The following is a 27,915-nucleotide window of genomic DNA, read 5'->3' as shown; positions in this document are numbered from 1 at the left end:
AGTAAAGAGAAAACTTCCTAGGATTCAAACTGTAGGAGGAGTTATGCGGAATAACTGTATACCCATAATGGGACGGACAGACGGACGGACGGACGGACAGGGGTAAAACAATACCCCCCCCCCCCCCCCCAACTTTCAGTTGCGGTGGCATACAAAACAGTTTCATTTGGCTGACTCAATAGATCGGTATGACTGGGTAATATAAATCCATCGGGGTGATCTCGGATGCTCCAGAAAGGCACCCGTCGTGTTATTCGAGAAAGTACAAACCCAGTGATTTGGTTTTATTTGGTAGTTCACATTCAAGAAAAAGATGACGGTATTATGGTTACGACCACTGGAAGATGTCCGTCGTCACATGTGAAACATATTCCAAAAAGTTTATTTTTCAATTAGTGCAAGGTAGATCAGGGAATTCAATTGATTACAAATAAAAGATTGATATTTGTATAAGTTCAAATGATCATTTACGCTAAAAAAAATTCGGAGAATTCTTATTTTATAGTATTGATGCTTTGTCCGAGCCCCCTCCCCCCGTTTCCCTGTAACTTTAGTGTGAGTTGATTTGAAGTGCTTCATTTGTTAACATTAAAGTTCAAGTCGTTTGATTTGTGTCGAGCCTGCGACATCAATGTTGCGGCAGTGAGACCCAACAAACCTATATTTCGTCGTCGATAGTGGCGTCGGCGTCTCCATCTCCATTTTTTTTTAATTTCTATTGAGTTTAACCTTTCATTATACATGTTACTAAACACGTATGCCATTATTATTTTGTACTTTTAGAATATCATACTGTAAACTTGTAATTAGTTTTTAGAGAATAAAGTATCTATCCATCTATCTATCTATCTATAGATCGTTAGGTTTCTAGTTTTTTACGTTTTTCATTTCGGGACCTTTTATAGCTTACTATAGGGTATGGGTTTTGCTTATTGTTGAAAACCATACAGTTTTGTTTTAGTTAAATAAAACCGAATTGAACTGTTTTGACATGATAAATTTGTAAACCTCCATGAAGTGTTTTAAAACTTGTATAGCAGTATAGGAGTTTTTACCGATAAATGTATAGATAAATGTACAGCCGATCAACATGACGCTTTTACACTTACAGCAGCAATATCAGGCGAGACATAGGGTTCCGTGGAATATTTTACAAATTTATTACAAAAATACTGCTTCCGTTTGAGAACTTAGGATAAAAACAACAAGACAAAGTGGTTTGGGGATATCCCAATTATGTAAGAAATACTGTAAACTTTTTAATACTTTTTTTCTTATTATTGTCTGCCGGCCGGTTACCTTTTTCATGCTAAATAACTCTGAACACCCACTCGAACTTTAATTTGAACTTTAACTCAATGGATAGCGATACTTATCCAAAGCACATTAAACAAATGATATATTGAAATCTGTTTAAAAATAGAACATATTTTTCTTCGAATTGGTCACGTGGTTTTACCTCATCAAGTAATGGGATAACCACATCAAAGAATGACAGGACCACATCAAATAATGAAACAAACACATCATGTAGTGTAAAATCGTCAAATTTTGAAATATCATTACGTAATGTTAATACCATATAAAGAATAGGCAAATCACCATTACGAAATAACAAAACCACATCATGCAATGAAACAACTACATAACGTTAAGTCACATTCACATCAAGTAACGTTAAAACCACATTGACTAATGACACAACCACATTAAATAATGGTGAAACCACATCGAGTAATGACAAAACCATATTGAGTAATGACAAAACTATATATCAAGTCAATACGAAACCATATCGTGTAATATCGAAATATCATTAAGTAATGACTATTCCATATTGAGTTATATCAAAACATCATTACGTAATGTCAAAACCATATTAAGTAAAGACAAAATATCATCAAGTAATAATAAAACAACATAAAGTAATATCAGAGTTCCACATAAGACAGCTGAGGCGTTCCATACATATCCTCAGACAAGCTTAGGAGATAATTTTCCTCAAGTGGGTTAAACAGGGTGCGTCTAAACACTGCTAAGGAGTCCTTAGTGCACCAAGGACTTATGATATGCCACTAAGGACTAGATGGGGTGCTATTACCTTAAATGTCTTTTCATATTATGGTTGATATTGATATTTTATGCATAAATTTCAAATTTTTTAGGAAAATAATCACAAATAAATGAGTTATTCAACATTGTGTAGACACGTGCCTGTTTTTCTTTGATATGCCGAAAATCAATGAACCGTTAGACACGTGTCAAATTACATAACTGATTACACGGGAATCCTGCTATCTGTTGTGTTTAATCGACAATATTGGAAAAGTTGGATACTAATGAATGAATTGTTTTCAGATTATATTTCAGTGATCAATTTTGATTTGACTTCGCACTGAATAAGTTGTTAAAATTTTATTCGCTTTTTTTTTTCAGATTCTCAAGAGTATTTTGTAATTATTTCTTGTAAATATTAGATTTGTTTCCAGAGCAATTTATCTAAATGTATTTTCATATATGAAGACGTTTAGAAATGTATTACTGGACAAAACGAAATCAATAAGATAATAAATCTTTACTACATGCAACCACACTAATTTCATATATGAACTGTTTAGGCAGAGATTATCTTATGCGTTTGCTATGGTTCATTTTCAAAATTTTTATCATATTTATGAAGAAAACGTTTGTGCAATATATTATTTCTGGACAAAAACGAATTCAATATGATAAAAAAATATTTACTACGTAATACCAAACTTATTTAATGCAAGCTACATGTAAACAGACGTATTTAAAACATGAACAGTTTGGACAGAGTTTATATATCTTTTGCGTTTGCTATGGTTCATTTTCAAAATTTTTATCATATGAAGAACACGTTTGAGCAATATATTTCTGGACAAAAACGAATTCAATATGATAATAAATTTTTACTACATGCAACCAATATAAGAAAGAAGATGTGGTATGATTGGCGATGAGACAACTCTTCACAAGAGACAAAATGACATAGAAATTAATAACTATAAGTCACCGTACGGCCTTCAACAATGAGTAAAGCACATACAACATAGTCATTATTTCATACAATATCTTAAACAGACAATTTGGTTAAAAAAATACAAATCGGATTTCCATCTGACATACTTGTTCTTCTTAAAGAAAAAATAGATTGAAAGAAATTATATTTGAAAATATTTCTGTTGGTTTTGTTTCAAGGATTTGTATAGTTATATACTATACAAATCCTTGTTTTTTTCATTTATACACGTGATAGATTTAGGTATAAAGTATTCAAATTATCTTGTATTACAAAAAATGATTATTTTCACATCATGAAAAAGAATATTTTTCAAGGCATTCGTACAAAGCATAACCTTTTTATGTCAAAATTATATCTATATTATAATACCTTTAAATTAACACATACGGGATAATTTTCGTAAATAATGTGCTAAAAACTATGGAATATTTAAAAAAAAAAATTTCTCCTTTATATATTTGAAAATGAAACTTCAAAGTTCGATAATGATATTTAAACTTCTTATACTTTTAGAGAAAAAAAATGTCGAACAATTACAAAAAAATAATACGGTATGAAGCCTTTGTAAACAGCTATCAAACTGGTTGAAAACTAGTGGTTTTGAATAACCCCAAGGACGTCAGATGATTTTTTTTCTCAATTCAATCGTAATTCGTACTAAGTATGAAGCAGTAATAGAAAGTGGAGAAGCAAACACCAGGTTTTGATAGTCTTTTTCGGAATTTACTCATAAATTTTAATGAAACACGCATCTTTGTCGGAATTAAAATTAAAACAAAAAACTTATAAAAATATCTATTCCTTTTGTCTTGGTATCTCTAAATATTACTTCCATGCTCTTACATAAACATTTAACAAGCTGACCACACTCTTAACTTATTAGTTTGCGCACATCAAAGTCGTGCACAAATGGCAAATAACTTTGTCGAGAAAGATATAAAAAATCAATAAAAGTATTTGTCCTTTTAATCATTGCAAATAAGAACAACATATTTAAATATAAATTATTAAGCATTAATCTTTTCGATACAATTGTTTATTACTTAAAATAAAAAGATTATGATTGTTTATTCAGATTATTATTATTATTATTATTATTATTATTATTATTATATCGATTGGTTGATAGTAATGCATTTTTAACTTTATAGATACAATTTTTACTTTACTATTTATTTCTCCGCCACCACTTAGGATAGCGGTTACGACAATCCGGGTAAAATATCATAAGATAGATTCGATGTGCATTCTAAGATACACCGAGGGACAGTCCGAAGGTTATCCTTAGAACAGACGGACAGATCGTAGGATACCTTTGATGAAAAAGCCCTGGATTCAGGAATCTATTTTTACTCGCATTTAAAATGCGAACCAAATATATGCTGCAAAGAAAGAAACAATTTCTTGTTCGTGAGATGCGTCAGAATATGCGCACCATGTCGGAAACCTGGTCTCATGCTGTTTCGAGGTTATTAGATTTTTAGATTTCATTTATGTTTACCTTTATAATCTTTTAAGTGTAGACTTTTGAGAAATGTTGACATAAGTATGATACTTGTATATGCAACACATATAGTGCTTAATAAATTTACCCTTTTTTATAGATGCAAATTGTATATTGCCTCCAGAACTTAGGAATATGGAGTGGATCTATAATTATATCAGGCCAGATAATAATCAACCGGTAACAACTACACTACGGTTTCAAAATACAATTCTAACATCACCGTCATCCATAAATTTTAACGCTTTTGGAACGACCATAGACGCATGGACTTGCATATCTAACTTAACATTGTCAAATACAGAATCCGTTGTTCTTTTTAAGTTAGTATATATAATGTATATCGTTATAGCTAAAACTTTTTTTTTCAAGGTTTCGTTTCTTTAAATTGGATACAACAAAGACATGCTAGTCGAATTTTTCCCCGATTTTTGAATTGGATAATGTTTCAAATCTTTTGGAAATCAAAATATATCATACTAAAGAATGTGTAAAATGCATAATACCTAGAAACAAAATATTATATACATTGTACTATACTTTTTTATATACATTCTAGATACTTTTTTAACTGTTTATCCGAGTTCTTAACTGCGCGTGAAACTATTTTTTATTATATACACGTATTTTCACTCGTACGAGATATTACTGACTGTAATTACATCCAGTAAAAGTAAAACGGAATCCATTCAGTTCAACCCTTACTTCTGTTTCTACACAGAAGAGCTAAAGGTCGCCATACTGATATGTCATAGGTAGCAAAGGTAAAGTTCGTGATTAAAAAATAGGCAGAAGATACAAAAGCGACTTGCTAAATTCCTAAGTCGACGAGAAGTCGAAGAGTATGGCAAAAAAAAAAGAAAATTAACAAAACCCCACAAAACACTTCAAAGAAAACCAAAGTATGAGCATTACGGAGCAACACGAACCCCATCAAAAGCGGGTGATCCGGAATGATAAGCAGATTGTGGCGACGACAACTGAAAAGACGAAATAATGTATCGAACCTAGTTAAGAATATAGTACTATCATACCATACCTGTTTTTCAAACCAAACTTTGTTTAGTAAGTAGACTTGACACAGTTTAAAAAATTGAAATAAGATAATCACATTAAGTCCATGAAATATGTTCGGGCCGACGTCAGGTCATTTATATTAAGAGATTTCCTTTTGTTATTTTTTCTTTTCTATTTTAGGAGCGATCAAAGTTATACAACTGGACTTTTTAGTGGTAGTAGATGGTTATATCTTTGTATGAAATTCACAAAGGTCACAGACAACTTGTTTTACTTCTACTTATTATCGGGTATTATTTTTGATTTTACAACATTTCATTAATTAGTACTATAATAGTTGCATTCGTTTGTGTAGGCTTATCTAAGTTGCCTAAGTCTTGTGTTTGTGAATTCCTTGTCTTCTTTTTCTTCTAAATGCTGGCTTTGTTTCTATTTTATGGCGAATTAGACAAAAAAAAAAGGTTCTTTCTCTTTCACTAGAACAAGTCGCTGTCAAAAAGTAATAAAAAAATCAAATGTCAGACGCCTATGAATGAGACAAATTGCTCAACACATATGGTGGACACACTTTATGAAAGCTCTCTTTCTAAGGGAAAACTAATGTTTGTTGTTGTAAACCTGCTTATCAAGTACGTGTTTGAATCTGTTCGAAACCTTTCAAAATTCCGGTAGACGAAGAAAGTCCTCAATGTTGCAAGCCCAACTGCTGAATAATACTATGCGTTTCAAAGTAATATTATGTGTTTCTGAGTAATTCCATATGTTTTCTGCTGAATAATACTATGTGTTTCTGAGTAATACTATGTGTTTCTGAGTTAGATTAAGTGTTTCTGAGTAACACTGTGTTTCTGAATAATACTACGTGTTTCAATCACGTTAATCTTGATAACAAAACAGCTAAAATGTTCCTGTTACATGTATGTCTCATAATATTAGATTATTGGCTATATTTCTCTTTGTCAACACCACATATACTTCTGACATACGACAATTGCTTAAATTCATGATTTTTATATTTTATCAACATTTTTAACTACAATAAACTACATGTTTCCACGACGAATTTATTATTCTTTGTCAATCGCCAAAAAGGTAAATGTATATATCACTAATGTAATTATAGCAAATTTCAATTTCAAAATTAATTTTGTCTTTCAATTTGGACTCTTCAGATGTGGATAATACTATAGTTCCAAATGAGAGGGTATTCAATCCACCTCACAACAGTATACCAGCTGATACAGAACCACTGTGTAGTACGTTTTGTCAATATTCAACAGAACCAAAAATACGTACACTACAAAAGACAGGTAATTGGTTACAAGAAATTTTATTTGTTCCACAATCACATGTATAGTTCACTGAAATAAATTAAGACATAGTAACACGAGGAAAAGCCAAGAAACGAGTGAAAATGTCATAAACACCGATTTAAACAATACTAGACACAAAAACCTATGACTTAGATATAGGAAGATGTGGTATGAGTGCCAATGAAACAACTCTCCATCCAAGTTACAATTTATAAAAGTAAACCATTATAGGTCAAGGTACGGCATTCAACACGATGCATTGGCTCACATCGAACAGCAAGCTATAAAGGGCCCCAAAACATTACTAGTGTAAAACCATTCAAACGGAAAAACCAACGGTCTAATCTATATAAAAACGAGAAACGAGAAACACGTATGAACCACATAAACAGACGACAAGTTCTGTAATCAGATTCCTGACTTTGGACAGGTGCATTGTACAGAAGTAGAAATATTTTGAAGCCATTTATGTTGAAAAACCAATGAACTAGACAGATAAAGAGAGATAGAGTGTGCTTGTATATATGTTCCTGACCATATGAGTATTTGGACCATACGCGTATGGTCATGACCATCTGCGTATATACTCATATGGTCCGACCATACGCGTATGCTCCGGATAATTGACACGACGAACGTTGAAAAGGTGTCGCATACATTAAGAGTTTCTGAAAATGAAATTTTGACTTATTCAATCATATGGTAGTCATTTTTATGTGAATATTACTTACAAGTAAGAATTATAGTAAAATAGTTTTAACATTGTCATTATCAATTTGTCCATATGAAACGCAATATGTCGACTTTTGAAAATTACTTGAAGAAATATCTGAATGAACTGTTAGACAATAAGGAAATTGCTTAACTCACAGTCACTTTGGTCATTGAACCCTCTATCTTTTCTCTTTAAAATTTCTTTTGGTGTTTAAATTTGTTTTTATTAAATTATAACTTCTTAAACATTTCTTATTGATTTTAGTAAATTCATTCATGTGTTCTTGCTCCTATTCATCCGATCTTACAAAGACAGTAAGATCGTATGAATAGGAGCAAGAACACATCAATTAAATGAAAATAAGTAGAATTAAGAAGAAATTTTGTTTCTGAAATAATAATTTAAACACTAAGAAAACAGAACAAAAAAATCTAAGCCCCAAACACATGTGGTTTCACTTACGGACGAATATCTGCAGTATAAAGGTGATGTGAATTGAATATTAGCGAATGCAAGATAACATATACACCAAGATTTAGACAATATGTAAAAGATAAAAGAATTCAGATAGTAACTTGTTTTGTTCAGAGAATGAGCTGTGTGTTCCTGCAAAGAAAGAAAGAATGATTCCAAAAATACCTATATGGTATAAATACTCGTATGGTCTGGCCCGTTAATAAACAAACGAGTATAATACTCATATGATTTTTTAATATTAATAAAAAGGGAATAAATTCCACAACGGCTTGCCATAGTTTCGGCTTTTGTTTCGAATGTTCGTCTTTTTCATGTTTCAAAACTATTTTGAAACATTGCAGTTTCTAGTCATTTGCAAACTTCAAATTGTTTAATAGGATGATTTTTACTGTTAAGAAATATGATATAACATTCGACGTAAAGATAACTTATTGCCAGAAGCGCTTAAAGGAAATAACGAAGAGTTGAGATTAAAATGAGTGCAATTATGGTGTAGTGATTCGCACAAATGTTCTTTTTTATGCTTGTTACGCCGCTTTTAGATAATAACTATGAAATTAATAGAAACGACATTGAATATCAGTTGAAGATACGGACATCATATAAATATTAACATTTAGATATAAAGTTTACAGAAACAGGCAACAGAAATCTTGCATTACGGTATATTTTTATGTGATATATTTTATCTATATCAGGTACTACCGATGTTGTGCCAAGTGACGCAGCTTTGTGTACGCCTTGTGAAAATCCATGTGAAGAACGTAGGTTAAATACAATTAATTCATTAAACTTGACAATAAGTTAAAACTCCTGAATTTCCTAAGGTGGTCAAAATCTACCTAATACGGTCAGCTAGGACAACAAATAGCCGTGATTGATATAAAGTATACTTAATGTAATGTTCCTGTTCTGATAGATATTTCCAATAAAATGACATTACTTGACTTAACCAACCTACGTATCTATTGCATTGAAACGAGACAGAGGGTGCTTAGGTTGCATGAATTGTTACTCGTTATATACAAATGCTTTGTTAGGATATATTCTAGTTAAAAATTGACCCAATCTGCTATTCTAAGTCTGTACGTATTTTGTTATTAAGTGTAAGATGATTTAATTGCCAACCACCTTTTAAAGGAATAATAAATCAAGTTGCTTTAATAAATGCAACGGCCATTACTTGGTCATTCCACTTGACCCATATGTTTAGTTCTTTCAAAAGGGGAAAATGGTGTAACAGAAATAACTAACTCCAAAGCAAATTCAAAAAGGGGAGGTCCATACAAACTTAGTACAGGCATTTTCCGAAGGAAATGGTGAGTTAAACCTGGTTTTATAGCTAGCTAAACCTCCCACTTGTATAACAGTTGTTCATATTTCCCTTATATAGAAAAAATTTGGTAAGCAACCCAAACAGACATAATAGGATTTAACTACAAAATCTAAAATCTAGTCTGAACAACCAAAGTAAATAAAATCAGAAACGCGATGATTTTCTCATTTCTATTGTTTAAGTGTTTTTAAAAGGGAGGTTCAGACACGTCTGAAAAGAAAAGGTGTACACGACTAAATTTTGTCTATAAATCATTTCAAGAAACGTTTTTCTGAAGCAGCAATTCAGATCATTGATGCCTTAATGAAATAGAAAATGTTCCTCCTACCTTAAAACTTTCACTTTACTAATTCAGGTTTTACTTTACTTGTTCCTTTAATTATAATGATACATGTGTTCTAGGAAGAGTCTTCGTGTGTTCTTAAACGTTATTGTTTTTATGAAATATTTGACGTTTAACATAGACATATCGTCTGAAAAACGGAAATGTATGGAATATTACATTGTAGTTATGTTAAGTATGATTCTTTTATTTGTATGCCCAACCTATGATAGTAGAGAGATATTGTAGTTTTGGTCTGTGCGTCCGTCCCGTCGGTACCGGATTAAAAAAAATTAAAATGATATACCAAATTAGAGTTTTAAACTCAATTCAGTGAACAAGACAATGTGATGCTGTAAGAGGTGAACGGTTTGGTATGAAGACAAATTCTTGTTTCATAGTTATATATCTAACATATACATATATGTGTATCTTTAATTTCTTTAATTAAAGTGAGTACCTTATTTATTAAAGTGGTATGTGTAAATAACAGTTGTCATAAAAATATGTCACAAAAACAATAACATATACCCGACTCATTGGGCCTATAAGTCACTTTCAAAATCACAAAAAGTATTTCCTTTTCATTATCATGTGAGAACGTTTGAGCTAAAGTTAAAATTTGTAATGCTAAATTATAATGAAAAATTGAAAATAAAAATAGTTGAATTAATGATTAAATGTATGTCTAAATAAATTAATAAATTACAGTATATAACCAGAAAATGTTCAGATTGATGATGAGAAAACGCCATTCAAAACAAATTCCTGGTTGTAATGGTTTTAGCTGAGCACATCCCAAACAAATAAAATTGAGAAACAAATCATGGTAACAAATGATAAACAAATTGTATGATTTTTTTATGATTTGAAAGTGATAAAATTTTACATGCAAAATAGCTTACAAATCACAGCAAAATATCACAAACAAATTGCTTCCAATTCATAAGCAAATCACAAACAAATTGTCAAGATATCATTTTGAAATCATTAACAAATCAGAGGTAATTTGTTTCCTACTTAAAGCAAATAACGAACAAATTGTTTTTAAATTGTATAGAAATTATAAACAAATTGTTATCAAATCTTTAACAAATCAGAAGTGAATCATATTCCTACCTCAAGCCAATCACAAACAAATTGTTTTCAAATTATGACGAAATTACCAACAAATTGTTATCAAATCTTTAACAAATCAGAATTAAATCATATTCCTGCCTCAAGCACATTAAAGCAAATCGTCAACAAATTGACACCAATCATCAATTCACAAATTAAATAATTTACATCTAGATCAAAATATATTCTGCCTGCCTCTGGGACCCCCAAACTTTAAAGTGATCTTGTCTTCATCTTACCTTAGCTTCTCCTTCCATTGTTAAGGGATTACTATCTCTGGTTGCCATGAGGGACGAATTGTTCCCTCTGTGAAAGGTTTTTCTTACTTCTCCCGAATTTTACTCTTACGAGATTTAGCGAACACATTGGCAACCACCTTTACTAGAAGGATGTCAAATAGTCTGTTAATGTAGCTGTGCCCCTACAGCCCTGAACCTCGCCAGTTAATATCATGAAAAATTAAAACATACCAGGGAATTTCGTCTGCTGACTCGAGAAGCTAGTCTTTAATTGCATGTCTCGATCTGTTTACACTTCTTTTACACATTTTTATTTTGAAAATTAATTACTGAGAGTACAAAATTATTACAAGATACTGAAATGAAAAGTTTCCGAATTTAAAAGGTCAACACATTTCATATATTTGAATAGTATTAATTAAACGTGCGAAATTATAAAAAAAAATGACAGAGATTCCTTACCACTGTCATCATTGATAGTATATTTTACTCTTCATTTTGCAGTCTTCTTCGTTCAATCAATGTAGAACAGTATTTGTAATTTGAATTTGATCTCAACCGGAAGTCAGAGATGTACATAAATCCAGAAAATCCAAATGCAACAAAATTGTATTCATTGTAGCAAATCATCAATGAATCACACCATGATAGCTAACAAAGATACCAAATCATTTTTAAATCATTTCATTTGATATTCTAAGTAAACAAATCATAAAGAAATCACATCATTTTAGCATACAAATTTAACAAATCTTTTTCAAATCATCAATACAATATATTCTAAAGTAAACAAATCACAAAGAAATCGCAACAAAACAGAAACAAATTGCTTACAAATCATAAAATTGAAGGAATTACAAAGAAATCAATTTGGGGGAATTTAGCGAATTCTGATTTGTTCATAATTTCTTTGATGAATCGCAAGCAGATGGTACTAACAAATCGCAGAATCACGATTTGAAAGAGATTTGAATACGATATGAAAGCAATTTGTTCATTCGTGTTTCTGTTTGGGGTTCATTCTTCTATAAGAACCCCTTACGTTTCGTTAAAACCAGACATCCTGTTACTCGTACGTATTTCAACGGAATATATTCAAAACGCATAAATTTTATCGATAACGAAATTAAAGGGAGGCGATCGTTATTAAACTAGAGTTTTCTTATTCCTTATAATTTGCAGACGGAGAGCTTGAAATGATACTTTATACTTCATTTTTCATCACCTTAAAATCATTTGAAATTGACGAAAAATCTAGTAAATGCTTTAAGTCGTGTTCAACTTGAACGACATATTTTACAAATTCATAGGTTTGCAATAATCGGTCACATTATGTTCGTACGACGAACCACTAAATGTGAAATCCTAATTTATTATCATCATCACCATCGTTATTGACGTGGTTATCATCATCATCATGATAGTTTGTCATAAACTTTCCAATCTATATATACCGGGAGATTTCAATTACAATCAAACTCATTTCACTTTCCCTTAAGAATAAAAACTATCAATTGAATGTATCTCCAAAAATACATTTATCAACAATCATTGAAGGAAACAAAGCTTTTTCAGTGACTATTATCTAGGATTTGTGAGTTGTGGATTTTTTCGAATGTTTGTAAAATATTTAGTATATACCGAAGTGCTTATGTATGTTTTTCCAAAGACTAATCTTTCATAAATATTTACATTTCCCTACTCGAAATATATAATAAATAAATAAAAAAAAAACTTTAATTGGTTATATACAATTGCAGAGGTTGTAGCTTGTCTAGACCTTGATCAAGTAAACTTCGCTACTATAACTGCCCAGACTGGTACAAACTACCAAGTCACAATAACTTATGCATATATCACTGGATATGAATTGACGTCTGGTAGTCTGACTCGTCAAAAAAGAGGGACAAAAGATAGCAGAGGGACAGTCAAACTCATAGATCGAAAACAAACTGACAACGCCATGACCAAAAATAAAAAGACAAACAGACAAATAATAGTTCAGATGACACAATATAGAAAACTAAAGACTAAGCAACACGAACCCCACCAAAAACTGGAGGTGATCTCAGGTGCTCCGGAAGGGTAAGCAGATCCTGCTCCACATGTGGCACCCGTCGTGTTGCTTATGTTATTACAAATCCGGTAAACAGTCTAATTCGGTAGGTCACATTCGTGAAAAGGGAAGGGTATTGTAGTTACGACATAAGGAACATATCCGATATCATCTGTGAAACGGTTATTTCATAACGGTCAACCAACAATCGATTGAGCAACAATCCTCTATGTATGGCAGTTGTTGGCATGATACGGGTTATGTTTATCTCGTATATTTTATGATGGAATGATACTAAACCCCTAACGGGAGGGATTGTGCTTTTCATATGATGAAGAAATAATCTCTTCAGTTTATTTTAGGTCTGGTTCTGGCATGTCAGTTACTACTAGTAGTCCTTTGTTAATTTATGTTGATCATCGTCAGTTTGCTTAGTGTCTTCTGTTACCTATTTTAACATCGGACTCTGACTTCTTTTAAACTGAGTTTTACTGTGCGATTTGCTGTGCGTTCGTTTATTCTACATTGGCTAGATTTATAGTAATAACATTAAGGGTACCAATTTTTCTGCACCATATGCGCATTTCGACAATAAATGTCTCTTCAGTGATGCCCGAGGCCAAAATATTTGAAAATCCAATGCTTATTGAAAAGATGAAGAGCTATAAACCAAAAAGGACAAAAAAAGTATAGCCAAAGCCGGGCAAGGAATCAGAGCTTTGCATGAGGGAGCTATATTCCTTAATTTAAAATAATTTTCAAAAATTTTGTAACAGCAAATTTGAATAACACATTTTTATAGGGGAGGGTTGAGATCTCACAAAACATGTTTTCCTGTTTGAATTGTTTTACACTAGCCATTTTGGGGCCCTTTATAGCTTGCTGTTCGGTGTGAGCCAAGATTCCGTGTTGAAGGCCTTACTTTGACCTATAATTGTTTACTTTTTACACATTGTGACTTGGATGGAACGTTGTCCCTTTGCCACTCATACCACATCTTTTTATTTCTATTAACACCGCCGCATGTTTGCGCCTGTCCCAAGTCAGGAACCTCTGGCTTTTGTTAGTCTTATATGTTTTTTTTAAATTTTGGTTGATTTATATGTTTCGGAGTTGAGTGTGACGACCATTGTCACTGAACTTGCGTACAATTTTGTTTAGGGGCCAGCAGAAGCCCGCCTCCCTGTGCGGGATTTTTTTTTGCTGAGATGAAGGCCTTTTGGTGGCCTTCGGCTGTTTTCTGCTCTTTGGTCGGGTTGTTGTCTGTTTGACATATTCCCCATTTTCATTCTCAATTTTATTCCAGTTTGCCGTAAGTATAAAAATACTTTTCACCTTACGGCCTTCAACAATGACCAAAGCCCATACCGCATAATCAGCCATAAAAGGCCCCACAATGACAAATGTAAAACAATTCAAACGAGAAAAACTAAAGGCCTAATTTATGTACAAAATAATGAACGAAAAACAAATCTGTTACACAAGAAACAAACGACAACCACTGAATTACAGGCTCCTGACTTGGGACAGGCACATACAGAATGTGGCGGGGTTGAACTCGTTTGAAAGCGTTAACCCTCCCCTAACATGGGACAGTGGTGTAACAGTACAACATAAGAACAAACTATAATAATCAGTTGAAAAAGTAAGAACACTTTTTAGAAGATTTTATACTTCAGATCGTCCCTAAGGCTTTGACATAATTTGTGGAAAGAATGTGTAAGCAGATTCTCTATAATATGAAGAGGTTTCAAAAATATAATCAAATTCATGTTACTCTCAACTGAAAATAAAATCTTTTAATTGGTGTATATCCAAAAATGCATAATCAATATCATTATAAATAGTTCTGTGCAAGGCAATAATGATTTTGCAGCGACCATTCTCTAGCAATTTGTGATTTTTTGGTTTTGTCAACTTTTTTGTCACCGAAAAAAGTATATTTCGGAATTTTGCACTGTCTTGAATGTTTTTTTATTTTTATTTTCTATAGTTCTAACTGTATTTAAAGTACTGATGAGAATTTTTTCAAAGGTCAACCATTGATTATTATTTAAAATTACCTATTCGAAATATATGATTAATAAATAAAAACAACTTTAATTGGTTTTATACTTTTGCAGAGGTAGTAGCTTGTGAAGACCTTAATCCAGTAAATTTCGCTACAATAATTACCCAGACGGGTACAAACTACCAAGACACAATAACTTATGCTTGTATCACTGGCTATAAATTGACGTCTGGTAGTCTGACTCGTCAATGTATGGCTAATGAAAACTGGAGTGGAAGTCTTCCAGTCTGCGGTAAGAACACTTTGTAGAAAATATCATACTTAAGATCGTACTAGATATTTTATTCCTTAAGGCTTAAGCATAAATTAAGGAAAGAATGTGTATGCAGATATCTATAGTATGAAGAGGTTTCCAAACATAATCAAATTCATGTTTCTTTCAATTGAAATAAAATCTTTCAATTGGTTTATATCCAAAAATACATAATCATCATCATTATGAATAATTCATTTCATGGCAACCCTTATTTTGCAGGGACAATCCTCTAGCAATTTGTGATTTGTTGCTTTTTTTAATTTCTTTGTCAAAAAAAAACAAAGTATATGTCGGAATTTTGTATTGTCTTGAATTTTGTTAAAAAAATTGTAAATTTAAAATTACCTATTCGAAATATATAATTAATAAATAAAAACAACTTTAATTGGTTTTATACTTTTGCAGAGGTAGTAGCTTGTGAAGACCTTAATCCAGTAAATTTCGCTACAATAATTACCCAGACGGGTACAAACTACCAAGACACAATAACTTATGCTTGTATCACTGGCTATAAATTGACGTCTGGTAGTCTGACTCGTCAATGTATGGCTAATGAAAACTGGAGTGGAAGTCTTCCAGTCTGCGGTAAGAACACTTTGTAGAAAATATTATACTTAAGATCGTACTAGATATTTTATTCCTTAAGGCTTAAGCATAAATTAAGGAAAGAATGTGTATGCAGATATCTTTAGTATGAAGAGGTTTCCAAATGTAATCAAATTCATGTTTCTTTCAATTGAAATAAAATCTTTCAATTGGTTTATATCCAAAAATACGTAATCATCATCATTATGAATAATTCATTTCATGGCAACCCTTATTTTGCAGGGACAATCCTCTAGCAATTTGTGATTTGTTGCCTTTTTTAATTTCTTTCTCAACAAAAAAAAACAAGATTTATATCGGAATTTTGTACTGTCTTGCATTTTTTAAAAATTTTTTATAATGCTAACTGTATTTGAAGTGCTAATGTGATTTTTTCAAAGGTCAACCATTGATTGTTATTTAAAATTACCTATTCGAAATATATAATTAATAAATAAAAACAACTTTAATTGGTTTTATACTTTTGCAGAGGTAGTAGCTTGTGAAGATCTTAATCCAGTAAATTTCGCTACAATAACTAACCAGACTGGTACAAACTACCAAGACACAATAACTTATGCTTGTATCACTGGCTTTAAATTGACTTCTGGTAGTCTGACTCGTCAATGTATGGCTAATGAAAACTGGAGTGGAAGTCTTCCAGTCTGCGGTAAGAACACTTTGTAGAAAATATTATACTTTAGATCGTACTAGATATTTTATTCCGTAAGGCTAAGGCATAACTTATGGAAAGAGTGTGTATGCAGATATCTATAGTATGAAGAGGTTTCCAAATATAATCAAATTCATGTTTCTTTCAATTGAAATAAAATCTTTCAATTGGTTTATATCCAAAAATACATAATCATCATCATTATGAATAATTCATTTCATGGCAACCCTTATTTTGCAGGGACAATCCTCTAGCAATTTGTGCTTTGTCAACAAAAAAAAAAACAAAGTATGTATCGGAATTTTGTACTGTCCTGAATTTTTTTTTAATTTTTTATAATTCTAACTGTATTTAAAGTGCTAATGTGATTTTTTCAAAGGTCAACCATTGATTGTTTTTTAAAATTACCTATTCGAAATATATAATTAATAAATAAAAACAACTTTAATTGGTTTCATACTTTTGCAGAGGTAGTAGCTTGTGAAGACCTTAATCCAGTAAATTTCGCTACAATAACTAACCAGACTGGTACAAACTACCAAGACACAATAACTTATGCTTGTATCACTGGCTATAAATTGACTTCTGGTAGTCTGACTCGTCAATGTATGGCTAATGAAAACTGGAGTGGAAGTCTTCCAGTCTGCGGTATGAACACTTTGTAGAAAATATTATACCTAAGATCGTACTAGATATTTTATTCCTTAAGGCTTAAGCATAACTCATGGAAAGAATGTGTATGCAGATATCTATAGTATGAAGAGGTTTCCAAATATAATCAAATTCATGTTTCTTTCAACTGAAATAAAATCTTTCAATTGGTTTATATCCAAAAATACATAATCATCATCATTATGAATAATTCATTTCATGGCAACCATTATTTTGCAGGGACAATCCTCTAGCAATTTGTGATTTGTTGCTTTTTTTTAATTTCTTTGTCAACAAAAAAAAAAACAAAGTATATTGGAATTTTGAACTGTCTTGAATTTGTTTTAAATTTTTTACAATTCTAACTGTATTTGAAGTGCTAATGTGATTTTTTTCAAAGTTCAACCATTGATTGTTATTTAAAATTACTTATTCGAAATATATAATTAATAAATAAAAACAACTTTAACTTGTTTTATACTTTTATAGAGGTAGTAACTTGTGAAGACCTGGATCCAGTAAATTTCACTACAATAACTTACCAGACTGGTACAAACTACCAAGACACAATAACTTATGCTTGTATCACTGGCTATAAATTGACTTCTGGTAGTCTGACTCGTCAATGTATGGCTAATGAAAACTGGAGTGGAAGTCTTCCAGTCTGCGGTAAGAACACTTTGTAGAAAATATTATACTTAAGATCGTACTAGATATTTTATTCCTTAAGGCTTAAGCATAAATTAAGGAAAGAATGTGTATGCAGATATCTATAGTATGAAGAGGTTTCCAAACATAATCAAATTCATGTTTCTTTCAATTGAAATAAAATCTTTCAATTGGTTTATATCCAAAAATACATAATCATCATCATTATGAATAAATCATTTCATGGCAACCCTTATTTTGCAGGGACAATCCTCTAGCAATTTGTGATTTGTTGCTTTTTTTAATTTCTTTGTCAAAAAAAAACAAAGTATATATCGGAATTTTGTATTGTCTTGAATTTTGTTAAAAAAATTGTAAATTTAAAATTACCTATTCGAAATATATAATTAATAAATAAAAACAACTTTAATTGGTTTTATACTTTTGCAGATGTAGTAGCCTGTGAAGACCTTAATCCAGTAAATTTCGCTACAATAATTACCCAGACGGGTACAAACTACCAAGACACAATAACTTATGCTTGTATCACTGGCTATAAATTGACTTCTGGTAGTCTGACTCGTCAATGTATGGCTAATGAAAACTGGAGTGGAAGTCTTCCAGTCTGCGGTAAGAACACTTTGTAGAAAATATTATACTTAAGATCGTACTAGATATTTTATTCCTTAAGGCTTAAGCATAAATTAAGGAAAGAATGTGTATGCAAATATCTATAGTATGAAGAGGTTTCCAAATGTAATCAAATTCATGTTTCTTTCAATTGAAATAAAATCTTTCAATTGGTTTATATCCAAAAATACGTAATCATCATCATTATGAATAATTCATTTCATGGCAACCCTTATTTTGCAGGGACAATCCTCTAGCAATTTGTGCTTTGTTGCTTTTTTTTAATTTCTTTGTCAACAAAAAAAAAACAAAGTATATATCGGAATATTGTACTGTCTTGAATTTTTGTTTAATATTTTATAATTCTAACTGTATTTAAAGTGCTAATGTGATTTTTTCAAAGGTCAACCATTGATTGTTTTTTAAAATTACCTATTCGAAATATATAATTAATTAATAAAAACAACTTTAATTGGTTTCATACGTTTGCAGAGGTAGTAGCTTGTGAAGAGCTTAATCCAGTAAATTTCGCTACAATAATTACCCAGACTGGTACAAACTACCAAGACACAATAACTTATGCTTGTATCACTGGCTATAAATTGACGTCTGGTAGTCTGACTCGTCAATGTATGGCTAATGGAAACTGGAGTGGAAATCGTCCAGTGTGCCGTAAGAACACTTTGTAGATACTTTTATTATAAAGATCGTACAGTATATGTTATTCCTTAAGGCTTAAGCATAAATTATTGAAATTAGATGTTTGCAGATATGTCATAGTATAAATTGGTTTTTACATATGATATTATACGGTATTTGTCTTTCTTAATTCTCTCGAACAGTTAAAAAGATAGTTCCTTCGTAGTATGTCCAAAACAATTACATATACTGAGAATTTTGATTTTCCCATCATTTTTCACAAAATTAATATTCATTTTATTAGACTAATTAGTTAATGAACTTTGTTAATTTAAGTGTGATTTTCGTTTAATATGCTAGTTGTTTTTTCCAATCTGACATATTTTACAGTCTGCAATACCAAGTACTGAATATTGTCAGTTTTAGTTTTCAACAATTAGCATTTGTAAAATAATGTAAGATTATTAAAAAGAGAGAAAAAATACCAAAATACAATCAAAACTACATACCGAAAAAAAACAGATAACACCATGACCAAAACAATAAAGACAAACAGACCAACTTTCAACAAATCACAACATGTAACAGGTTAAGCAATCCGATCCCTTCCAAAAAGCCCGGGATGAACTGAGGTTCAATTGAACAGTTGTAATAATAGAAACAGTTGACATTTCAATACATGAGTGGTTTATAGTGTATTAGTTCAGCTGCGAGTTTAGCTGTGATTATACATCCAAAATATTTGCCTCCTTTACTTTGACAAAAACTAAAGGATTCAATGTATTACTTTGTGACACAAAACACCTTACGGGCACTGATAACTACAGGTTAACAAAAGCAAGGAGAAGAGCTTGATGTTCTTCATTTCAAATCACAGTCATTATTAGAAATATGAAAATAACAATTTATAAATTCCTTGTGTCCGAATCGCTTTGCTGGATTTACCTTAATCGGGAAAGATTAAAGCCAAATTTTTGAAAAGCTGTTTAAGAACCGAAACACGTAAAGAACTATATTACCAAAAGATACCTAGAAACTATAGCCAAATCCATCGTAGGTCACTTTTGCCTGAGGGAACCTTATTTTCTTAATAATTTCAAAACTTAAAAAACTCATGAAATTCATACAGTGTTGTTTTCCCTTTTTTTTTTTATTTATAAACGAATAATTCACGAAAGAGCTTTCAACCTCGTAAAACACCTAACTGCTAATTAAAGACGGATCCATGCATCGGTTTGAGCCAAATTCCTTCCGGAAAATTGTAAAACGCGTAAATTTTCCGACTGTCTAAACCTAAGAGACTTAAGTCCTAACATGAACTATGTAATGTCACATTTATTTTCAATAACGCAAATGTCTTTCGCAAAAATTCGTACCATGTGCTTTTTAATATACAACTCCATACAATTATATGATTTATTCATTTCCTGTGAGGTATACTCTTCTGACAGTTGACATAGGATAATGGGTATTTAACAATTTCTACCATTTAAAATTTTGCAAAATGAAAGGTTTTTAAGTACGTGACTTGAGTTCTGGCTTCCAGCATAGTGAAAAAAGATCAACCATAATTTTTTTTTCAAAGGTGGTTGACATTTCAGGAACATAAAACAGACCTACGATAATAAAGAGTTTAAAAAAAATATTCAGATGATTTGCAAAAACCTATAAAAAAAGAGATAGATATAGCTGACTTTAAAATTTATATCATATTACAAAGCTACAAACGAATGAGTATTTCCTAAGTTATTTTTTTTCCTCTCTTCTGAATTAGTTCTTGGTTGTCACGGTCGCCGATGAAGGTGGAAATGAGTACACTTGAATAGGAGGAGACCATGCAGCAACATTTTTGCATAAAAGATGCTTTTTATGAATGTTAACAACGCACACAACACATAACGAAAACAAAAGATACACGAAAATTTAGATTTTACATTAAAAAGTTTACAATCTTTCAATAGGCGATATATATAAAATATTTTAACTTTTTTAAATGTTTTAACTGTGTGTACTTCTATATATATATATGACTAGATATATCTGCCTATGTGTAGTGACAACTGCAAATTATACCTTGTCCATCGGAATTCTTATGATTAAGAAATACTAGGCTTTAGAATATTTATGAAGTGCCTAGCAAATCAACCATACAATAGAATAGCATCCTGCAATCATACTGAACAGAAGAGTAGATGTTCATTCCTGTACACTTAAAAATACTTCGTATATTGTAATTAGTCGTCCTTTTTAAATACCTACGAGACGAGAAACCTGATTTTTTATGTACAGGTACAGATTCCAGCCTGATCGGGGAGGAAGTAAAGAATCAAATCTATTCTAATATTGTTAGGTTGATTTTCTAGGCACTTGATACATGTTATATATATTTTGACTCTTAAAAATTCAAGAGTCAGTCCGAAATTGAGGTAAATTATATGGCCATCCAAATACCGTTTCGATTCCTAACATCACTGAAGAGACATTAATTGTCGAAATCCGGATATGGTATACAAAGTTTTGCACCTCATGTTTGCGGTATACCATCTTTTCCGCAAGTTTATTGTTTTCTGTTTGGTATTTAATTAATAAGTTAAGATCCATTTTTACATCTGGTGACCCGTTTATTTGGCAATCGCCATGGCAGTCAGCAGGGTTTAAGAACATCCGTTGTTCGACCTGCTAGTCAAATGCGTTTTGTTAAAATATACTTTTTCACTTTTTTGGTCTTTTGGAAAATGTTGTTTGTGCTGTATTTAGACAACTCTACCAAGAAATTTGTTTTGGATGCACACGTATAAAAATTGCGGTTTTTATCCAACGCAATCATAGGTTTGAACGTTGTTTTCAATTTAGACTTGTATATATATATATATATAGAAATACAAAAGACATTGCTAAATATTGCTTCTTGAAGAGTTCAAATTCCAGCTCGATTTAAGATTCCAGATGCGCCGCAAATTGTAAGCAAATCGAATGATTACAAATGCAAAGATACTATTTGTGTCAAATTGAACAGTTATATCAAATAGACATCAAGGTTATACGGTAAAACATTTATTTTAACTGTGTGTTCTTCTATAAATCATCTTTTTTGTTTCATTTATTATTAGTTTTTTTTTAGGGGGGAGGGGGTTGTAACAGTAATGTAATCCTGAGCAGTTGCAAAACTTTACAAAGTACTGAATATCGAACTAATGCATACTGAAAATACAATACAACCCTAAAAAACATTTCACACACGAAGTGTATAATATTATGATGACACAGTCGATGCCCAATAAAGCTTATTAGGTGGTGCTTGTATTCTGATAGCTAGCAAAATGTTTTTTTAATAAGCATAGTTTAATGCAAGCAAATATATCTACTTCTATCAAAATAAGAATATATGGATTGAATGGCTATTGGACATCTCTTCACCATTAATTATTCTTTTTGAATCTTATTTGATTGACAAAAAAACCTCAGTACCAACATTCGTACGGATGAGTTCTTTCCTTCATACATATGGTATCATTTCTATCAATATATCCATTTGACAACATATTGAAAACACTGTTGACATTAACACGTTTTGTTAGTATTTATTCACAAAGTTGAAGTATTACCTAAGTTATTTTCTTTCTCTCTTTGAACAGGTCATCATTGTCACAGTCACCGAAGAAGAAGGAGATGAGAACACATGACTACGATGAGACTATGCTGCAACATGTGTTTATCTGTTTAAGATGCCTTTTATGAATGTTAGCAAACATGTGACCAACATTAAAGATATACAAAAATGTTGATTCTTCAAAAATATTTTTTTTAAATCTATCAGCAGAAATTGTGAAATTGGAAAGAATTTATAAGCCTGTGTGTTGCGACGCCTGTAAATAATACCTTGTCCATCGGATTTCTTATGATTAAGAAATTCCAGGCCTTAGAATATTTATAAAGTGCCTAGAAAATCTACCTAACAATGTTAGAGTAGATCTGATTCTCTACTTCCTCCCGGAGCGGGGCTGGAACCTGTACTTTTCACTTTTCACTTCTACGACAACACCGCCTAGCATTGCGCAGACGCCTTATCCCTTCCTGTAACTATTGCTGATAAAAATCAGCTTTCGTTTCGGGAGGTGTTACCTTCTCGTAGATATTAAACAAGGACATCTAACATAGTACACGAAAAAATAGAATAGCATCCTCTAAGTTTACTGAACATATGAGTAGATGATCATTGCTGTAGACTTAAATATACTCGTGTATAGTGTTTCTTTCTTTAAAATAGATAGTGACCTTTGATCTTGATTTCTGAAAAACTGCATCATATTTTCTTTTGACGATCAAATTAACTTTAAATTAAACACATTTTCGAATCGAATGATGTTGAATGATATATGATATAGCCAAATGGAGCAGGATAAGTTAACCCTTTTGGAGCACCTGAGATCACCCCTGGTTTTTGGTTGGGATCGCGTTGATCAGTCGTTAGTTTCTTATGTTGTGTTTTGTGTGCTGTAGTTTGTCTTTTAGTTTTTTTTGGGTTTTTTTTTTGCCATGGCGTATTCAGTTTAATTAACTTCGATTTAATGAGTTTGAATGTCCCTTTGGTATCTTTCGCCTTTCTTTTTCAAGACCTTTTTCTCCGGCATTGAATACACTTTGGTTCATCTAAAATTGGGAGATATGAAACACAACTGTAACTTCGAGGCGCTTCTATGACAAATAACAAAAAAACCCTGTACAGAAAGGAATATTTTGTCCTGATCGACAGTATGTACTTGCCATGATCACATATATATATATATATATATACATGATTGCTGTTTATTCCAAAGTTTTCGATCGTCGTGATTGTTCTGGTCTGTATTAATTGATTTGAAATCAGTATCTTTAAACCCATTATCTATTTTATATCGCACTGCTTATTTTTCCTGGTTAATTTATGAATAAGCTTGAATCCCAGTGAAGGTTTACAGTGATGTTAAAGCAAGTCACCCTTTTACCTGATTCTATTTTAGTATGAATATGTAATCCCTTGTCTTCGTTGTAGCTTTTGTTTATTGCATTATATACAAGAAAATGTGAAAATATAGATTGATTTAAACTTGGCCTTCGATTTCCTGGCTTGAGAAGGCTGCTATTGTATTCGAACGTCTCCTATTAAATTATAGGTGAAACATTGTGTTCTATGACTATTGTATTAACAACAGTTACCAATAAAGTGCTGTAAGAATATAAATTATTAGTAATTGTGTATCAACAATCTTAGTCGAATTTATTTTTTAAACATTCTGACCAATCATATTAAACAATGAAATAAGAATCCTTATTCTTACTTAAAATCAAATGTAGCAATTAATCTACAGATACATCAGTTTATTCAAATATTTACACAAACAAAATACGGATGGGATCTATTCATGGCATTTGTTACTGCAATTAGTTTATGACGATAACTGCATTACGATAAGATATATTTAAGCTTCGCACACAGTAAATTGCCAATTAGTATTTACAGTTTGAAAGACCACGGACGATACCACTCCACTACGATTGCTGATACACAATTCCTAATAATTTATATTCTGAAGGCACTTAATTGATAACTGTTGTCAATATATGTGCACCAAAATTATGTAGCTGTCTCATTAAAAAGATCTAGATACGGTGCTTTTTATCAAAAAATGGGTTATTTGGAAAAGTAGAAACCTCGCAAAATATCAAAAGAAAGGGATAACAAAATTGATGATTTTGAGTATGATAAAACATGAAATGGATTTTTTGTTAAAATATTTTAAACAAAATACGAACAATGAAGCCTCCTCTATTATGTGTGAGACTTTTTGTAGATAATTTTATATTTTTGCTTGGTCAGGTTAGTGTAATGATCACTTTAATACTGTATAAATTACCATATACATTGTAATCAACACTCCTATGTACTATGCCTTTTCTATTATGTATATAAAATATGTCTAATATATGCTTGTAACAAAGATAAATTGTATCGACAGGTACATATTGAAAGCAAATATTTACTCACCATAACTCTGATATAACTCCTTTTTGAAAAAAAAAATATAAATCTTACTTTTTATGAATGATTTACACATTTCCTTCCAAACAAATTTTAACAAGTAGCATGTAGAATGTAATATAAATTAGCATAACAAAAGAACGAAATGAAATGCTTTAAAATTGAAACTACCTGCGTAATTCAATATGGTTAGATGAGAATTATTTATAATGGGAGTTTTTATTTCTCATTTGCATTTTCCCCAACCCTTGGTTGCTTCCCTGGACAACTTTAGTCATATGATTTATGCTGCAAGATAGATATAGAAATTGCTAAAACGCTACAACTCAACATTATCAAGCTATATAACGAAATATAAAATTATCCCCTTTCATAGAAACCAAGAAAAAGTTGATAAAAGTTTTCTACCCAAGGTCTTTCGGACGGTAAGAATGACTTAACAACAGACGGAGACAAGCTGTTAATAGACCTGCTGTGATCATAGGTGACACAAGTTAAAAGAGGCAAAAGATACCAATGTGACATCAAAACTCATAAGGGGACGACCATTTGATATTCTGGGGGGGGGGGGGGGGGGGGGGGGGGGGGGGCAGGAGGATTTGTTTTGGATCGGTTATTTATTTTTTGTAAACTAAGAGGACAGATTATCTATTTTCTGCACTATTGAAGCAAGATTTTTCATTTTCATTAAAGCAAGGGACTGATTATTTATTTTTCACAACTATATTTATAATATTGGAAAACATACAATTTTTAAATTATTTGTTTTATTATATATAATTCATGTATAGTCAAGTCATTATGTATCATTTAATCAGAATTAATTCTTATCCTCTGCAGAAATGAATCTTCTATATTCCCCAATGCATATACATGTATTGCATACATACACAGTATTCAAGTTTGGTTGTAACTAAGGCTCTTTTAAAAAGTATTGGCAAACATGTTTCGCCGAGCGGAGCGAGGCAAATTTTTTTGAAGGGTTTTTGAACCGCTGAAGGCCCAAGAAGCTATAGAACAAATGATGCAAAATCATGCCTTCTGGGTGTTCCCCAGACCCTTTCTTAAACTGAAAATGCAAGTTCGGTTTTAATATTTTTATGACAATATTTTGGTCTCAAAGCAAAATCACGTTATAGATTCAGTGTAAGACTTAAGTTTCTAGGAACAACATCAAAAGACAAATATGCATGATAAAGCAAAAATGTAATTCACATAGTTAAGGTCTGTGGCTGCTGTGTTTTTTTTTTAAATCATGATCAAGTTAATAATAAAATTACTAAATTACAAAATGAATGCAACACTAACAGAATACAGAAGGGCAATCAATGAACAAAAGACAAATAAATAAGAAACATTGATCCCGAAAAAATCAGGGGCTACGTCTGAGGGAGAACAGAACTTGCTTCTTGCAAGGCACTCACGGTGAACACAATTTGATATAGAGACAAGCGTTTGGTTTTGAAATTTCCCTACATGAGGCATTTGTCTCAATGTAGTTCTACGGCCCTGATTTAATAAAAGTGAGGTAAGTGTTCCTGAGACAATTAACCTCAAGTTAAATGAAACCAATTTTCTGACATTTCAAGTATATTTAAATAATATTTATACTTTTATTATTAAAAGATATGGAAGTGTTTCCCCCCCGATTTTATTTTGGAAAAAAAGATGAATTTATGAAGAATCTGGTGCCATCTCATACTTTCGATTAGACCTGCTGAGTTATTTATTTTCAATACATTGCAAGTCAGGTAATTTATTTTCAAACTACCACAGAACAAACCATTTATTTTTGTGATTATCAAGGCTGAGTTATTTATTTTCAAAATCCCTCCTGCCCCCCCCCCCCCCCCCCCCCCCCCCCCCCCCCCGAATATCAAATGGTCGTCCCCTAAGTCGAAGACAAAACTGACAAACGCCATGGATAAACACAAGAAAACGACGAAAAAATAAACAAACCCACACAATACTACATAAAACTAATGACTGAGCATGATAAAGATAAGGTCTTATTTAGTCAGGACATGCATTCCGGTTTCAAATAATTGAGATTTGTATGTGAAATTATAATATATGTGATGATAAAAATCCATTAACAATATCTACATGTGCAGTGATAGAATTAAAGGAGACATGGAGTTTACGTCAATGAAACAGAAACACAGCAACAACTAAAAAAAAAAAAAAACAAAAAAAAAAAAAATAAAGCAAAATAAAAGCCATCTCGAGGTTAGCATATTATGTAAATTCGAATAATTAAACAATCGTAGTGCGTTAGGGACACTAGGGTATGTTCTTATATTCGTTCTCATGTTCGTTGAATATTTGTCCAAAAACCATATATCTAACAATCGACCAAAATCTATTTATGGTTACGTAAGTCTTATAATAGACCTTGTTATGAAGTTATAAACTGTGTTTATTATTACACCACGGTACTTTAACTATCGTGTGTTGCTATGCATTAGCTCTCTGTTTTATACAAAATACAAATTATAATCAAACTTACCGTAAATAAAAGCAAAACATGGCTAATTTTATATCATGCGTTTTAACGCACTTTATAACTTCACAGGACAGCTAATACACAAAAGTTTGG

General features: G+C 31.5%; 1 protein-coding gene across 4 annotated transcripts in view; it reads left to right on the top strand.

Annotated features, from left to right (window-relative positions):
* LOC127715457 (CUB and sushi domain-containing protein 1-like) overlaps positions 1-23,078 on the top strand; it is a 47,308-nt gene extending 24,230 nt beyond the window's left edge. The window contains exons 2-9 of one of the 4 annotated variants that reach the window (XM_052221504.1): positions 4,651-4,873; positions 5,748-5,857; positions 6,740-6,877; positions 8,771-8,836; positions 17,198-17,377; positions 17,870-18,049; positions 19,151-19,330; positions 22,933-23,078. In XM_052221504.1, the coding sequence (XP_052077464.1) occupies positions 4,651-4,873; positions 5,748-5,857; positions 6,740-6,877; positions 8,771-8,836; positions 17,198-17,377; positions 17,870-18,049; positions 19,151-19,330; positions 22,933-22,970 (1,115 nt within the window). In that variant the 3' untranslated portion in view covers positions 22,971-23,078. Of the gene's footprint in view, positions 1-4,650; positions 4,874-5,747; positions 5,858-6,739; positions 6,878-8,770; positions 8,837-15,272; positions 15,448-15,876; positions 16,057-16,546; positions 16,727-17,197; positions 17,378-17,869; positions 18,050-19,150; positions 19,331-22,932 lie in introns of those variants that run through there. The other 3 variants (XM_052221506.1, XM_052221505.1, XM_052221507.1) reach the window with 3 other exon arrangements.
* Positions 23,079-27,915: the final 4,837 nt, after the last annotated feature.

This window comes from Mytilus californianus, unplaced genomic scaffold, assembly GCF_021869535.1.
Source record: "Mytilus californianus isolate M0D057914Y unplaced genomic scaffold, xbMytCali1.0.p SCAF_9, whole genome shotgun sequence".
NCBI lineage: Eukaryota > Metazoa > Mollusca > Bivalvia > Mytilida > Mytilidae > Mytilus > Mytilus californianus.
This window is presented reverse-complemented; position numbering and strand designations above follow the sequence as displayed.